The 16457-nt window shown below is 39.1% G+C and overlaps 1 protein-coding gene across 1 annotated transcript; it reads right to left on the bottom strand.

Moving 5' to 3' along the window:
* Positions 1–1842: 1842 nt before the first annotated feature.
* gtpbp8 (GTP binding protein 8 (putative)) lies at positions 1843–15641 on the bottom strand. The gene is made up of 8 exons (XM_063887024.1): positions 15505–15641; positions 14532–14731; positions 13821–13974; positions 10249–10347; positions 9331–9461; positions 7240–7339; positions 4238–4356; positions 1843–2720 (listed from the first exon to the last, which is right to left on the bottom strand). Exons 2-8 carry the CDS (start codon positions 14699–14701, stop codon positions 2630–2632), a joined length of 864 nt encoding a protein of 287 aa, XP_063743094.1. The 5' UTR covers positions 14702–14731; positions 15505–15641; the 3' UTR covers positions 1843–2629.
* Between the last annotated feature and the right edge of the window lie 816 nt (positions 15642–16457).

The following is a 16457-nucleotide window of genomic DNA, read 5'->3' as shown; positions in this document are numbered from 1 at the left end:
TTCACACCAGTCTCTTAAAAAGTGAAGGTGTGTGTGGAGTGTTGTTCTTTCTGTACGTCTACATCATCACAGTGTGGAATGAGGAAGGATCAGAGGAAGACTTCTAGGTGCCCTTCAGAGAGAGTCTTATCATGTCTTTATCTGCCTTTATCTTCTTCTCTCCATCTGACTTGTCCTTGGTGCAGCACGCAGTAAATGTTAAGTATCCTTCTGCTCCCGGTGTGGGAAGCTCCGTGTCACGTCAAGGCCATTATCTCAGGAGATCTGAGGGCAGATAACAATCTAATCTGATCAGATGTATCTCCATGCTGAACCCGTTAAAGAAGGAAATAAAGACACCTTTGGGAAACTCTCCCACTGGTTGGATAAAAGAATGAAGGAGGATACGATGAAGTTCAGCTTGTGACCTTAACCCTATAAAAACGTTATGACTGCAGTTCTGCTGATGTGCTACGTCCACTGATCTCTGCAGACTGGATGCTTCCCTCATATTCAAATGGTCGTATTAGCACTCTGCTCAAATGCATTTATTAAACTAGCTTTAGCTGCTAAGCAGAATTCTGCAAGTCAAAAGTGACAGAATTGGTTGTAAAAACAGCACTTTGAAACGTCACATACTGTATTGAGCTGTTGTGAAACATACTTTTCATTTTAATGTCTTTCAATTGCATAATAAAGTGATTAAAGAACAGGTGAGGAGAGGAACAATGACAGTTTGATTATACTTTCCTAAACTTGGGCACCAATGTAAAGTGGAATCTAAATGACAAGTGGCCTCAGCTGTCTGCAATTATTGTCAGCTCAATAATTAAACAACACATTTCAGTGTAAACCCAGTGAGTCATAGTTTGGTGCGTCATAGAATAATCTGCAAGTGTTTAAATAAAGATTTTACGTAACGTGTTAAATGCTTTAATGCAAAGTGACTTACATACATCCAGTACTGTGGACAATCACCAGAGGAGCAATTTTGGGACAAATGTCTTGCCCAGGGACACAACAACATGCTGAATGCGTCCGAAGATCAGCGCACTATCCCACTGCGCCACAGCCTCCCTTTTTAACAGATAATTTGGTGTTAAATGTTTGTTTTTGAAAAATGAGCAAGAAAAAAAGAATGAATGAATCTTTCCCACTGTAGTAGTAATTATACAACTTTTTCTTTATTATTGATTAGTCTGTAGAATATTACCGGCATTGATCTTTTAATTGTTCCTTCTGTAGGAAATCGGTAAAATTACCCACAACACAATGTTTTTAAATTAAAATTGTTTGTTTATTATCATATTCCTAAAATTCTCACATTTGAGCAAGATGGTATTTAAACACTAATGAAAAGATGGTTACGAATGTTGTGTTCAATTTATGCTAATAGACCCTTCCAGAACACTACACACTGGCCCTTAAAAAGTCCTTTTAACCATTTATGAAATATATTATATTCATCAACCACACAGAATCCAGACATTTTTCTCTGTTGGTTTAAAAAGTATTACAACAATAAAACAGCAAACATCTTTGAAATGTTTAAAAGTAAATCAAATTTTTAACATGGCTTTTAATTTGGGCAGCTTTCAATTCTCACTGGTATAATTTCCATGTCTTACTGTATTTTTACTGTTTTGCTTTTATTTGACATTTTAAATTTTATTTTTAAAATGATTTTCTTTTAATCTATTTTAATTTCTTGTAAGCTTCGATTCAAGGGAATTTCATTTCATTATGATCACTGTTTTTTTTCTTCTTGTTCTGTAAAGCACTTTGGGCTGCTTTGTGCATGAAAGGTGCTATACAATTAAAGTATATTATTATAATCATTATTAACAATGTAACCACAGAGGCTGAGAAACATTTTGTATTTATTTTTTTAACAGTTTAATGATTTTCTAACCATCACTGCAACAAATTAATCCTTTTGATACATCTTAATTGGTAAACAGTTAATCCAGAAAATACAAAAGTGAGAAAGAACAGTTTAAAGAAAACACAGAGCAAAGCAAAGCAAAGCAAGGCCCTTGTCATTTACGTGAGTTTTTTCAGGAATTAGTTTGCATAAGCTACAAAGTGTACTCCTGCAGGTTTAAGGGCCGTGTGAAACAGGTGTAATATTCTTTGTCTGAAGGCCTTTAAAATGTCAGTATTAGTTGTCACTTGTACCTCCAAACAACATAATGTGGTGAATGTCAGTACTCTCAGTGAGTCAGTCGGACAGGTTATTAATTACCCACTCATCCTTTTCGGAGTCATCCAACCATTTCAGTTATTTTGAAGATGTCCACACCATAAAAGTAAGATTGCGTAGAAGTTTATGAGAAAATTAGCCTACTTGTCACCTAATTTATTACCTCAGTAAACACTTTCCTGATGTGTATGTTGGGGCGGGACTTGTGATTGACAGGTCACTACCACAGTGTTTGGGTGTTGTTTTTCTCATAATACTCAAGGTTCCTCTCTTATTCATTAATCCCTGGTCTCTTAAAGCAGCTGACAGCATCATGGCCCTGGATCACAGCCAACTTAGAAAAACAATGACAGCCAGCCTTTGGACAGGTGAATGAATCACATTTTATTATGAAATAAAAATAAAAGTTAGGCAACTCCCAGCTCCACCCAGTGCGCTGGCCTCAGGTCAGCTGAGAGAGGTGTCCGTCAAACTGATGCTCCCTGTTACATGAGCGATGAAGCAGCGCAGCAGGTAGATCCCCCAGAAGTTCAGGGAGCTGTTGCAAAGAGAAAGAGAGGGAGACAGAGACTTCTGAATTTTGTATGATTACAAATAACTAAAAATCTGCTTTCTAAATGTTTTATAAGGACACACAATGATTTCTGGTGAGTAACATCGACTGAAACATGACAATTTCATAGAGAGCTGTTAACAATGATGTAAGAGTGAAAAAACAAACAAATACAGAACCAATTGAGAATAAAAAACAATAAGAATATTGTTTTTAAAAAGAAAGACAGACATCTGACATGTGAGAGTGGAATAAATATCCCTTAAACAACTTGACAAGATATGCTGGAGACAAAAGAACACGACCATACATAAAACATTAAAAAAACTGAGTTCCTTAAACAATCTAGGACTATTTTTAGCTAGTGCTAGTGAGTCATTCATGCAGAGCAGAGTAGGATTGAGTCAAAATAAACTCCAGTGTGTGTTTAGGGTAATAAAGGAACTTGTGACCCGGTGTCACATCAAAGCAACTCATTAATGTGTTTTTAAAAAGGCCTTTTATGCTTTTGGGGGTTTTCTCTTCCCTGTAGTGTGTTCTATAGGTTATTGTGCATGTAAATGGCCTGGAAAGGTTAAAAAATCCCTGTGTTCCTTCCAGAAGGAGTTTCTCTCTCCCCCCTGCCGAAAAACGCCTCCATTGGACTCCTTTGTTTATTTCAGGAACACAGTGACATCACTCTGTTATGCTCAGGGTCCTATTGGCTAATGCTCCACACATTGTACATGATGGACTAAGGGGCGGGACATCTCTAAGCATTTGACCAATCAAAACAGAGCTGGCCAGCTAACCAATCAGAGCAGACTGGGCTCTGGTTTCAGACAGAGGGTGAAAAGAGGTGCTGCAGTACAGACAGTATGAGAAACATAAAGAGCTTTTTGAACATTAAAGCATTACAATTCCTGTAATTTTGCAGAATTATTGTATATATGGGATCATAATGTGTCAACCTTATGTCTTTTAAACATGGAAATAAGATTATCATTCCTGTTGGAGTTTGGAAATCTTTATAATATATGTTTTTTGAAATAATCCACTGTTTTAGGTATTCATTTTTATTTGTTGTTATTAAATGACACAAAAAAGCTCTGGAAAAGTTTCTTAATTGTTCATTTGAGTTCCACAAAGTCTAAAAATATATAACTCAATATCAAAATCACCAAAATTGATCCAGTGGTGAAAATTCTGCGGTAAAATACTGGTAAAATGGCGTAAATCAAGTGGCTAACATGCTTTTTTTTAAATAAATGACCCCAAAGGGTTGAACATGGACATTTTTGTTCTTGTAACCTCTTGTGAAAGATTGTTACAGATATCTGCAGTACTAATGAAGACATGTCTCAGTAGAGACACTACATACAAATATGAACCTAAACATGTGTTTAATATGTCCTCTACCCTAACCCTTAACAATATGTTTGAAAAAGTATTTGATTTGTTGATGGAGGAACATACATCTCAGCAGCTTCAGTATAAAGCAGGGAACAGAAAGAGAGACTGACCTGACAAGCAGCGGCTGGGGGAAGCAGCTCATGGTGTTTGTTCTGACCACATCCTGCAGACTCAGTAAGACCTTCAGCAGAGTTCCATAGCCTGATTTGTCAATCTTAGTTACCACCATCTGCACAGTGACACGTTACAATTCAAACTCAGATTCAGAGGAGCTGCTGAACATTTAAAGAACACAGCTATCGGCAAACAGACAATATTAACAATAATATTAGGTAGAATTAATCAGAATCACACATAAGTTAAAAAGTATAAAAATATAGTTAAAATATTTATATATTTATATAACATAAGACGTCAAAGTAAAAATTATGTTAAAAGATAAAATGAATAAAGATTTTTATGAAAGTATAGGATGTCAAAACAACCAATAAAAGATCAAATAAAAAATATACAGTTGTTTATCGGTTATTAATTAATGCTAATGCTAAATGTATTTATCCGCATCTAAAATAACTGAGCTATGCAGTCTCAATGTTAAGGGTTCATTTTATTATGGTATTATGGCATTTATGCTCATGTTATTAAGCTGTGGTCTTTCACTATAGAGTGATTATATTATTAGGAAAAGACTTCGCATCTTGCAAACTCTTCCCCTAAAGTTCAGAAGTTGCAATGTGTAGAACTTTTAATTCTCTTTTCTCAGATTTTACTGAATCCTGAGAATTAATGAACAGATTTAAATTGCTCCATAAATGTAAACCCGTTAAAATGAGCTGCTGTACATCATGCACGGCATCTTATCCATATCATCACTGCAGGAGAGCAACAACTCTTTTCTTCTCTGTTAGAAGCAGCACTGACACAGCCTTAGTAATGGTCCAAGTGTTTAATAACCAGAGAGCATGAATAATTGACTGCAGAGAGCGGGGGGCTTCATTATAACGCTCAGAGGGGACAGCAGTTTTAAATAGCTGAGTGAGAGCGCTCAGCATTAACTCAATGTGGACATAATGATGAGGGTTTGTAAGAGAGATGAGTCCAATGTAGAGAGGAGGGGGGAGCTGGTTAGCATTAAAGGGAGAGTTCTGATAGTATGAACGGTTATATGAATGACTTCAGTCAGTGTATCACCTACAATAGTGCACAGATAGTAAATGTATGTACAAATACACAGGAGTACAATTAAACAACTTGAATGTGCCAAAACACCAGAATCATATTCTTTAACTTGATGAAACGTGAGCAGCATTTACTAAAAGCGCTGCTGTTGTAACTTGTTTGACTTAACGCAGATAAATAATGTGTTTATTTGCTTAGAGACATAAGCAGGAGAAATGTTGACAGAAAAAGTAAACGCTGCTCATGTTTCCTCACGTGGTTGAATGTTTTCTAAATGCTGCATGTGTTGTTAAGTTGCTGAAGATTTTTCTTCATGTGTTTTGGCTAGGGCTGTCAAAGTTAACGCAACTTCCTTTTAACGGCACTCATTTTTTTTACTGCGTGCGTGCTGGGACCCTCGGCCCGCTCCGTAGTTAAAAAAAAAAAATCAGGAATTTTTCAGGATTTGTTTTGTGAGAGCCACCACTGTTAACAAGTCTCATGACTTCTGGACAATATTTATCTTTGTCACGGGTTGTTGCAATAACAATGATGTTTACTGTATTGAATAATTAATAATAATGATAACATAATCATTTATAATAAATACATAATAGTGTTACATAACATTGTTTATTTATTATAAACATCATTTATGATTAAATATAAAGCAATCATATTTTTCCACTCAAAAAAACACATAAAATATCCATTCAAGGTACATTTAGAATAGATAAAAAACTCACACATTTAATTTAATATTCAATATTTTAATTGATTGACAGCCGTTGTTTTGGCACATTTGCAATTTTAGATCTGCATTGTTTCTGAAGCTGCAGTACGTTTCTCTGATGGCCGTTGCAGTTTTCACTGAGGAGAAAACTCATGCCATCTAATGTGGCCGCAGTATGACGTGCAGTGCAGCTCCCACTATCTTTCAGAGCACAATGCTGTTTTATGTGAGGTGGAAAATCAACATTTCAGGAAAGAGCAAAAAAGGAAGAGAAATTGGAGGAGGAGCTTGCTGTTGGCTGTGTCTGTCAGACAGAAACCAAGACCAAAAAGCCTGTTTCTTTCAGCAGACCTTTCGAGTGTTGTACCTTTATCTCTGTACACAGATCGCTCTGGGGCTTTCTGACTGAGCGCTGAATTTCATTTGAACAAAGTGTGAGAAAAAGCATTTTCAGGTTTTGCTTGTGTCAAACAAATAGAAAGTAGCAAAAATAGATAATAGAAAGGAAATATGCTAGTCTGTCGTACAACAGGGTGAGTTCCTTTGTAGCGTTATCATATCATATAAATAAACGCTGTTAACTTGACGAGAAGCTTCCTGGATTCTTTTCGGCTACTACTCCGTTATCAGATTCAAGAATACTCAGCTTACCACAAGCTTACATTTAGTCTGTTTCATCCAACAGTTTGTGGCAGTTGTAAATGCAGTGATGCTCTTCGATGGTTTCCAAACAAAAGAGAACATAGTGTGACCAAATACAGCAGTTGAACTAACCACTGCTCAGAGTCTCTGTGGCACGTCTCCATGTGACTACCTCAGTGATGATGATGATTCATTCAAAACAATCCCCACTACCACTACACAACATGCCACACACACAATTGCTATCTGGCAAGAGTTTGTAAATAAAGTCAAACTGATGAGTGTGTCACATTGATGCAGCATTGATGCAAGCGTTTTAGGGCTGGCACCAGGGACTATTGTCATTATTGATTTATCTGTTGACCTTTTAATTGTTTGGCATGGTGAAAAATGCTCATCACACGTTCTCAAAGCTCAAAGTTATGTGTTTGAAGGTGTAGTTTTCAGTGAAAACCCAGAGACTTTACAACTTCTGCAACTGTAGAAGAATAATGAAACACAGAACATTCACAGTTGAGAAAGTTGGAGCCAGAGATTTTGAGCTTTTTCTCCCCCCGTGTGTGTGTGTGTGTCTCCTACCACATATGGACGTCTGATCTCCTCACACATCTCCATGGCGATCAGGTCGTCCTGCTGCAGACCAACGCTGCCATCGACCAGCAGGAATGTCCTCACCAGACTGAGGAGGAGAAAGACACAGGACAAAGAGAAGGAAGTGACTCATCAGTTCTTATTAAAGTCCTTTAAGGTTATTTAAATAAAAAACACAAGTTATTCTAAATTCAAATCTCCAGATTGGTTAGTACTCAGATCACTTTGGATAAAGTATCATTCATGTTCTTCCTGTGCAGGGTCTTCAAGTGGTCTGCTCATCATGGCCACAGACGCTGTCTCGCACAATGTATGTGGAGTTGTTGGAGGAGCATGGAATATAAGATTTTCATTGCCAACATATACGTTGTATATGCTGTGCATATGACCAATAAAACCTTGAAACCTTGTAAATCAGAGATAAGTGCTACATGGTAACAGCACCACCTAGTGGAGCAGGTCACAGTCCACAGGTTGAGCAGTCCAGAGGAAAACTGTTGGTTTGATTGTAACAGTCCCCACTAAATATCCCTCTTAGTCATGGAAAACACAGAACCAGACCTCATAACACACATTTGCATGCAGATATTTCCTCCTGAGAGGGGATGTGCAGGAATACAAATGTTCTCTTTTTTACTACTTGATTGGAAACGTGGTGAAATGTAACTAAGTATATTTCCCTCTGTACTGTTCTGTAGTACAACTTTGATACTTCATTCTTCTGATACATACATCTCAGGGGTACGTTAGTATGTTTTACTATATTTATCTGAGAGCATTAATTTATAAATGGGTATTTAACATATTAAGGAAAAACATAGAATCAGAGGATGAAACTCTCTTTATTAGTCACATGCATGCACACAGCAGAGCACACACAGTGAAATTGGTCCTCTGCATTTAACCCATCCTAGTACTAGGAGCAGTGGGTAGCTATCGTGCAGCGTCTGGGGAGCAATGGGGAGGGGGGATTGGAGGTGTCCGGTGCCTTGCTCAAGGGCACGACAGCAGGGCCTAGGAGGTGAACTGGGACCTCTCCAAGTAGCAGTCCACTTTCCATATTTCAAGTCTGTTTGGGGACTTGAACCAGCGACCCTCCAAGCCCCTACTGACTGAGCCACTGCTGGACCATATTATTATGTCACCAGGGATTATACATAAAACTACACTAATCTCAAAAAGAGGAAAACCTGCTATAGGCAAGATGAGATCATAACTCAAAAGCAATCTCCATCTGCAGGTCTTTTTGTTATTATTATGCTATTTTAATTTTTAGTTTTTTTATGATGCATTGTCATAAAAAGTACCTACAAGTATATATTACTATTATTATCATAATGTTTCATGCAAGTGAAGACTTGCTGCTTGTCCTTTTAACTATTATAACTATTCAAATGTCAATATTGTAAGATATACGATATAATATAACACAAGATAAGGTCATTTGCATACTTTTTATAATTTTAAATACATTCTCTTTACTTGAATACTTTTAATGAAGTTACTTTATTAATGCAGGACTTGTAACAGAGTATTATTACTATTAAAATATATGGTATAAGTATGGTTTTTGGTACAGGATCTGAATACTTTTCAGAAATACAGCAAATCAAAATCATTGAAGGTCAACGCTATTTAATTGATGCTACCAATGTATTAATATTGCCTTTCTTTAAGATCATAGTTCTGAGAAGAGGATGATGCCTGTGGAGACATGATGTAGGGAAGCCATGGTGTCAGTACAAGCACATACTGTATATTTTGAAGCTTTGGAATCACGTGCCTGTGTCTATGAACATACGTATTCTGCCAAAAATGAGACACAAATGTTCTCTTATTTTGAAAGGCTTTTGCTAATCATTACATCACAATCGGGAAAAAAGTGAATCTGTGTCTTTGTACTTCATCCAAAGAATGTGAAACTAAAGTCAGTGATATATAGATTTCATAATATCTCATGTATCTCTGGAATGGATTTATCTTACAGGAATGATGGGTAATAAGTCTATCTTTGGCCCTACAGACATTCACTCATACAGCGCCGGGCTGTGAGCGCAGCAGTATGAGGTTTATCCTTACTTCTTCCTGGTGTAAAGGTACGGCTCCACCATATCCACAAAGTCTTTGGGCGCTCTGTGTCCGTACCCGGGCATGTCCACCACGGTGAAAGCTCGGCCGACCCGGAAGAAGTTCATCTTTTTAGTGTGACCCTGAGGAGGAGACACAAACAGAGACAGACACAACGCTCAGGAGACGCCCAGGAAACACAACTTCAAACATGACAAAGCAAAGAGACCAATCACACTGCTGATGTGTGTGGCGCTACAATTATATATGGTATATCAGATGACCAATGTGTCATTTTATTAATCATACTATTTCTAAAAGAGTCCCAACACTGTACAAATTAGCAGTCCAGCAGTGGCCCAGTCAGTAGGGGCTTGGACTGGGAATCGTAGGGTCGCCGGTTCAAGTCCCCGAACAGACTTGAAATACGGAAAGTGGACTGTTACTTGGAGAGGTCCCAGTTCACCTCCTAGGCCCTGCTGTGGTGCCCTTGAGCAAGGCACCGGACACCTCCAATCCCCCCTCCCCATTGCTCCCCGGGCGCTGCACAATAGCTGCCCACTGCTCCTAGTACTAGGATGGGTTAAATGCAGAGGACCAATTTCACTGTGTGTGCTCTGCTGTGTGCATGTATGTGATTAATAAAGAGGGTTTCATCCTCCGATTCTAACTATCTATTAGAAAATGTTAGGTTAAAAAATAAGGAACTGACAAGGATAACACTGGTCAAATAAAATCAGACTCAAGGAAAGAAATGTGTGTTAGTCATTTCAATAAAAAAATAGATATACAACTAAAATCTGACCAAATAACTACACAACACTGTTTTGAGGTTCCACACCCAGCTCTCCCTATTGTGTAAAAGAGCTTTAGCCTTATATCAACATCATAATAAAGAAAGGAAACACAAGGTGTATTGTGGGTACTCACAGGAGTTTTGGACACCCGGACCTCTACCTCCGGGGTGAGGGAGAACAGAGCTTTGATGAGAGAGGACTTGCCCACGTTGCTCCTGCCGATGAAACACACCTGGAAAGAAACACAAGTTGCTTTATTTTGAAATACTGTGTTAAATTACATTACACTGTTACTGTGGTAATGATTCAATGACATGTCTGAGCTGCAGGCTACTGGAGTAACGGAGTACATGTGACATGATTACGGGATCAGGATACAAAATATGGTAACTGTATTCCATAACCGAAACAAAATTGGGGATAACTAGCAGGATCGCAATGTTAGCAAAAAGATCAAGCTAAAAAGAGCATATAGTGTGTGTTGTAAAGGATCAGATGTTCTCTCTCCTCTGTCAGCTGTTCTGTTCTCTAGGCTAATACTTTAAGTGTGAATCTATACACCTACTGCCTGAATCTGCTTTATGGCTTTCTTTTTTTCTTTATCTCCCTTTTCACCTTCTTTGCCTCTGCCATCAACCAGGTCTCTGTTTGTTGCCTGGGTAAAGGTAAGCAAGCAAAAATGCTCAGCAGTGGTAAGGTGTTATGTTTAGGGCTTTTATTGTGAAAGGTAGTTTATAGCAGCAGTTTTGGTTCAGACAACAAAGCCTCTGTGTTATTATTTTATTACCCGGATAAGTATAAGCACAACTCAAAGTATCCTCTTCCTATTCAACGTAAATGGAGCCTTGTGTCAGTCAGATCTGCACTGTGAGAGCAAAAAAACAATTGAAATGCTGATGATGTCATTACTCTACAGCCATTACATCCGCTAGAGATGATTAAAGAAAAACAGTAGTTCATTGAAACTTTTACAGCCTCTCTGGTGTTCTTTATTCAGTGAAAATTTCAACCAGCACACATGGCGGCAGGAGATAGCGGGTCGCCCAATCAGAGGGGTCCATGGTTTGATCCTGGCCCCTGCTGTCAATATGGCGACGTGTGTTTGGGCAAAAAACAGAACCCGAAATTGCTCCAAATGGCCTGTCTGACTGTGTGTGTGTGTGTGTGTGTGTGTGTGTGTGTGTGTGTGTGTGTGTGTGTGTGTGTGTGTGTGTGTGTGTGTGTGTGTGTGTGTGTGTGTGTGTGTGTGTGTGTGTGTGTGTTATTCTCCTGTGTGCCTTGTATGGCAGCCTGTGCCTCTGTGTGAATGTGTGTGAACGTGTGTGAATGCTGCCGATATGTAAAACCACTTTGAGGGTGTCTGGAAAGCAGTATACAGATGCAGTCCATTAACCAGCAGCACACCTGCTCTGACTGTTGAGGGGGTTGAGGGGGCCAGGATTTTGTTTCTGCAGCAGCCGCAGCGACCGAGCTTCCCACAGGACAGCAGCGGCTCATCACTCTCTCTGACAGACGGACGGAGGCAGACTCACGCTGCCAGTGAGTCACATACATCATCAGTGGCAGAGCGGACTGAGCCCCCGCTGTCCTACCAACACTGTTTCATCCTGAAGCCCCCGCTGAACACCACTGTCTGTAAGGTTACATATCTGCTCGTACATTATCAGCTGTCAACTCATGCTTCATTATGCATGAGGCAGAGACATTATGCTTCCTTTTTCACACGCCGAGTGTTCACGTTCAGGGCTGAGGAAGGACAGTGTGAACCAGCATGGGTTTAAAAGAGGAACATGTATCAGAAAGGGTTGAACAACTTCTTTTCTTAACTACACAAGGTGCGTGTTTTTTATTCACCAGCTAAAAACTCAAAAACAAAACTTTTTGGTCTGTCTGTCAGCAGGATTACTTACATTTCGGAGCAGAAACACATTGTATGTTTCACTTTTAAAAATTGGGAAATAAGGCATCCGTCCTGCGTTCATGTGTTATAAGAAAAGGCAGAAATGTAGTTCCCCGGACATGTAAAACTCTTCTAGACGCCCTCTTAATTCCGAAGAACAACAGAAATCAACTTGCTGGTCAAAGCTGTGGCGGCAAGTTCTGGAGCAATAGAGACGAAACTCAGAGAGACACGGGGATAGCTGGAACTTGATGGCAAACACTGAAGGTTTATTCTGAAGTTACGGCCGGAGAATTGACAAGACATTTGCTGCAGCCACGAGTTGACAAAGCGGTTGCCCAACCAATTCTGAAGAACTCTACTGCAGTCCGAGGTTTTAACCAGTTCAGAGTGTATGATCAACATTCCTCATCAGCGAGACTAAACAAATATGGATCCTAAATCTACCTAAAGCTGTCGTACATGAGAAAAGAATGTACGCCAGGGAACCTACGTTCCAGATAAGAAGGGCTTCTAGACGTCCCTGAACAATAAATTATCTCAGGTCAGCTGCCCCTCCTTAAGGGAGATTACAGAAACCCGAAGGATGAAGACCTATGCCATTGGAATAGAGACAGTGGAAGGAGAAAATGATAAACTAGGTCTAACACCTAAGCAAAATATTCCCTAGCAATAAAATAAATCACATCCTTGTGATTTCCACATCAGGATACGGAGCTCACGAGCACAACAAAGTCTGTAGAATGACTTTCAATGACTTAAGCAATGGGACCATCTGAGGAGCAGGTCACTGCACCATCAGCCTTAGCGAGGTATGTGCTTTCGGAGTTATATACGATGGTGTTGGAGCTATATTTTGATTTATTTTATTGAATAGTTAAACATTTATTTGTAATAGTTTGTATGCTTTTATGTGGAAGGCATGTTTGGGCACCTGGTGTAATTGTATATATTGGAGACAGGAGGTGGTGGTAGTAGAGCACTAGTAGGCACACAGTTGTTTTACCAGGGTGATTCAGGCCAGAAAGGAAAGCCACAGGAAAGTAGGAAACTGTTCATCATCAACATCACAACTGTCACACAAGGTTTGCAGCAACTGTGAGGGAAGGAAATGTCCTTGCATGTGCAATCAAGTTTAATATTTTTGTAATTGTTTTTACAGTTAACTTTATCAGATGAAGGGAAGATTTGCGAGACCCGGGGGCAGGTTCTTGTCAGCCTACTACAAAGAACAATTTGCTGCACATCACCACAGTCTAACCACACCACCACAGAATCATTCCTTATTTAAAATCGCAGCTTACACAACCTCTACTCTCTCTACTGACGCTTTCATAAGCCACCTGTAGCCTGAAGCAGGCGTTCACACCGCATTAAAACAGCACAAGTGTTGTGGGGAGGAGTTACTTTTGAGCCCCGGAGCCTGAGGAATCAGCAAGGACTCAAACACAGCATGATTACCCCTATTTTTCCTTTGGACTGAATTACTGCACAATTATTCTGTGTTTGTTGGAGGTGTTTGAATGTTTTGGGTTAATTAAACTGTTCATTAGAAACCAGACCAACGTTGTCTCGGGTTTAGTTTCGGGGGGGAACTTTATTAGTAAGAGGACACTTAATACATCAGCCCCACTCTTTGCCAGGTTGTACAACAACAGTAGCTCCCAAACCTTTTTCTTGGGAAAATAGGCTTAAAATACAAGCCGGTTGTTACAAGATACTGTCATACATTTGTTACATTGTTACAAGATGCCAAAACACCGCACAGCAAGGTAATAACAGTGAGGTGGAGGCTGATCACTGACCTCTGGTTGTTTCAGTGCAGGAACATGGTCCAACCGCTCTGCAGAGATGTAGTAATCGATCTTATGAGACGGCGAGGAGAGGAAGAGCGTTTCTGCTTTCACCATGTCCTCCACGCTGGGATGGAAGTGCTGGAACTGTGTCCTGTCCACCGACCTGAAAGTGTCATAACATTTCAGTTTAGAAACAAATCACATCAGGGAGATGAAAGAATACATGTACAGAATCATATAGTCAATCATACCTGCACTTATTTAATTTTTTGACACATATGTACTTTACTTGAGTTCTTCCATTTAATGCTACTTTTTTCTTCTACTTTTCTACATTTCAGGGGAAAATATTGTACTTTTTTTTACCACCCTATATTTACTTTAACACTCATAGTTACGTTGTTGATATGACATATTGGTATAATGCAGTAGCCTACTGTACTACTAATCTGCAAAGTATTTTTGGAAATGCTTTACTCAACCTCTGCTATAATAAAAAACTCATGCATTTAATGAAGACACACAATGAAACTGGGGTAAAGAACAAGTGCACTCTAAGTATGTTTTAATGCTAATACTTTTGTACTTTTACTTAAGTACCATTTTAAAATGAGGACTTTTATTTTTAGTGAAGTATTTTAAGACCATAGTTTCTGTACTTTTACTTAAGTAATGGAATATTTCTTCCAACAGTCTGCAGATGTACACAGCATACAGTACCTGTCCAGGTAAGTCTCCATCTGACTGAAGGGGTAAAGTAAGCTTTGGACTTTCTTTGGAGGAAGCATTCTGACATTCTTAAGTGATGCCAGTTTATGGACACTCTGTCGGGGGACAGAGCCTACCTGTGTCCGAGGCTGGAGCCTCCGGGACAGGCGGAGATAGAGCATGGTCCTTTGCAGAGTCAGACCTGCCAGCAGCTGAGGAAAGGATAAGGGGATGAGTGAAGCCTCATTAAAGTAACTAAGGACATACACTTTTGAAGTACTTCATACTTCTACTCCACTACAGTTCAGAGGTAAAATATATAGGCTACTTTTACTCCACTACATTTATTTAATCCCTTTAGTTACTTTACAGATCTGGATTAATGATGGTAAATATAATCAGCCCTTAAATCAGACTTTAGTTCACCTGCAGTAAATCCAGCAGCTACCCTGCAGTATACAAAGCCATTCAAACTAGCTGCACCTTTACCAGCTCTGAGAACACTTTAATGATCAATCATTATAAAACATATCAGAGATATTATTCTGAAATGGACCAATCAAACAATGACTACTTTTACTGTCGCTACTTTAAGTACATTTAGATGAGAGTACTTTCTACTTTCACTGGAGGAACATTTAGAATGCAGGACTTTTACTGTGACAGAGTATTCCTACACTCTGGTACTTCTACTTTACTTAAGCACAAGATCTGAGCACTTCTACTTTTACTCAAGCACAAGATCTGAGCACTTCTTCCACCTCTGCTTATTCTTCAGCTTTATTCTGATTCTGACACTACTGAGCTATAATTACTATTACAGTATTATATGAGACAAATATTAGCATTTTTTTTTTATCCCAGGAATTTATAAACGACGTGTTACATTAAAGTATTCCGCTATGATTAGCATGTTAGTAAAATATTAGCGTTACATGTAGCTGTGCAGGTACATCACGTCCTACAACTTAAGGTCTCAACTTACCTGAGGTTCAATATTAACATCGCTAATACATTAACAATGAAGGCAGGTTTTAGTGCAACTGAGCGTTGTTTACAGTAAAAAATGACTGGTCTTTGGCAAATTGTTTTCACTATCCTCCATGTTGTTTGCAGCGCTTAAATGAGTTCGGCTGAAACAACCATACTTCGCTAAAGGTTCCGCTTATTCGTTTTATGTTATTTACAGCTTGAAAAAATCCGTTACACACTGAGAGGCTCCTCCAGGCAATTCCAAAATGTCTGGGGGCTTTTATTTGCCTTTGCAAAGAGGAGGACCTTCCCAGATATTCCAAAATGAGACCTAAATCTTAATTTTGCATTTATTTGCTCCACTCATTTACTGAAAAAAACAAAGAACAAGTGCACCTTTTAAATGTTCCAACTAAACCCTGTTTTCATGTATGCACGTTTGCACATTTGGGACAGCTCATCTTTGTCATCCAGTGTTCCGTCCCAACATCCTGTTTTGACTCAAGACATGTCATTATATAAACGTGTGAGACCTTGGGACCTACCAGACAAAGGAATGAGACCTTGATGAGGCTAAAACAATGTCAATGCAATAACTTCTCTGTCACCAGGCTTTTCTAATATTACATAGGCCATTGGGGCAAATTAATGAGCATGATCCTCTTTTAGCTCAAGCTACATCCTTCACTCTGATGCATGGCTGGGGAAACATACAGAAACATTCCTGCTCTTAGGGGGAAACGTCTCCTCTCCACGGGGAGAGGTGCATTTCCAACTGTCACATACATCCTCCGTCACCCTCTTGGTGAAGATTATTGAGGATTATAATACTGACATTTATGTAGAAAGCGCCAAAGAAATGTCTTCATAAATGTGTTATAGGAGGTGTCAGTGATAAGGTGACTCAAGGCTTCGCTCCCACTATGCATTCTTTCACTCTGAGTCTCAGGAGGAAATGGAGTTTCA

Source organism: Eleginops maclovinus, chromosome 7 (genome assembly GCF_036324505.1).
Source record: "Eleginops maclovinus isolate JMC-PN-2008 ecotype Puerto Natales chromosome 7, JC_Emac_rtc_rv5, whole genome shotgun sequence".
NCBI classification, from domain to species: Eukaryota; Metazoa; Chordata; class Actinopteri; order Perciformes; family Eleginopidae; genus Eleginops; species Eleginops maclovinus.
Note: the sequence above shows the minus strand (reverse complement) of the source record. Positions and strands in the feature narration are given on the sequence as shown.

What these genes read in the sequence shown, in the direction of transcription:
- gtpbp8 (XM_063887024.1), bottom strand. Translation starts at nt 14,701, where the DNA reads ATGCTCTATCTCCGCCTGTCCCGGAGGCTCCAGCCTCGGACACAGGTA. An exon ending in TACCTTTACACCAGGAAGAA is followed by an intron (nt 7,340 to 9,330) that starts GTAAGGATAAAC and finishes TCTCCTCCTCAG; the next exon opens with TCTGGTGAGGACATTCCTGC. An exon ending in AGATCAGACGTCCATATGTG is followed by an intron (nt 4,357 to 7,239) that starts GTAGGAGACACA and finishes GTCACTGTGCAG; the next exon opens with ATGGTGGTAACTAAGATTGA.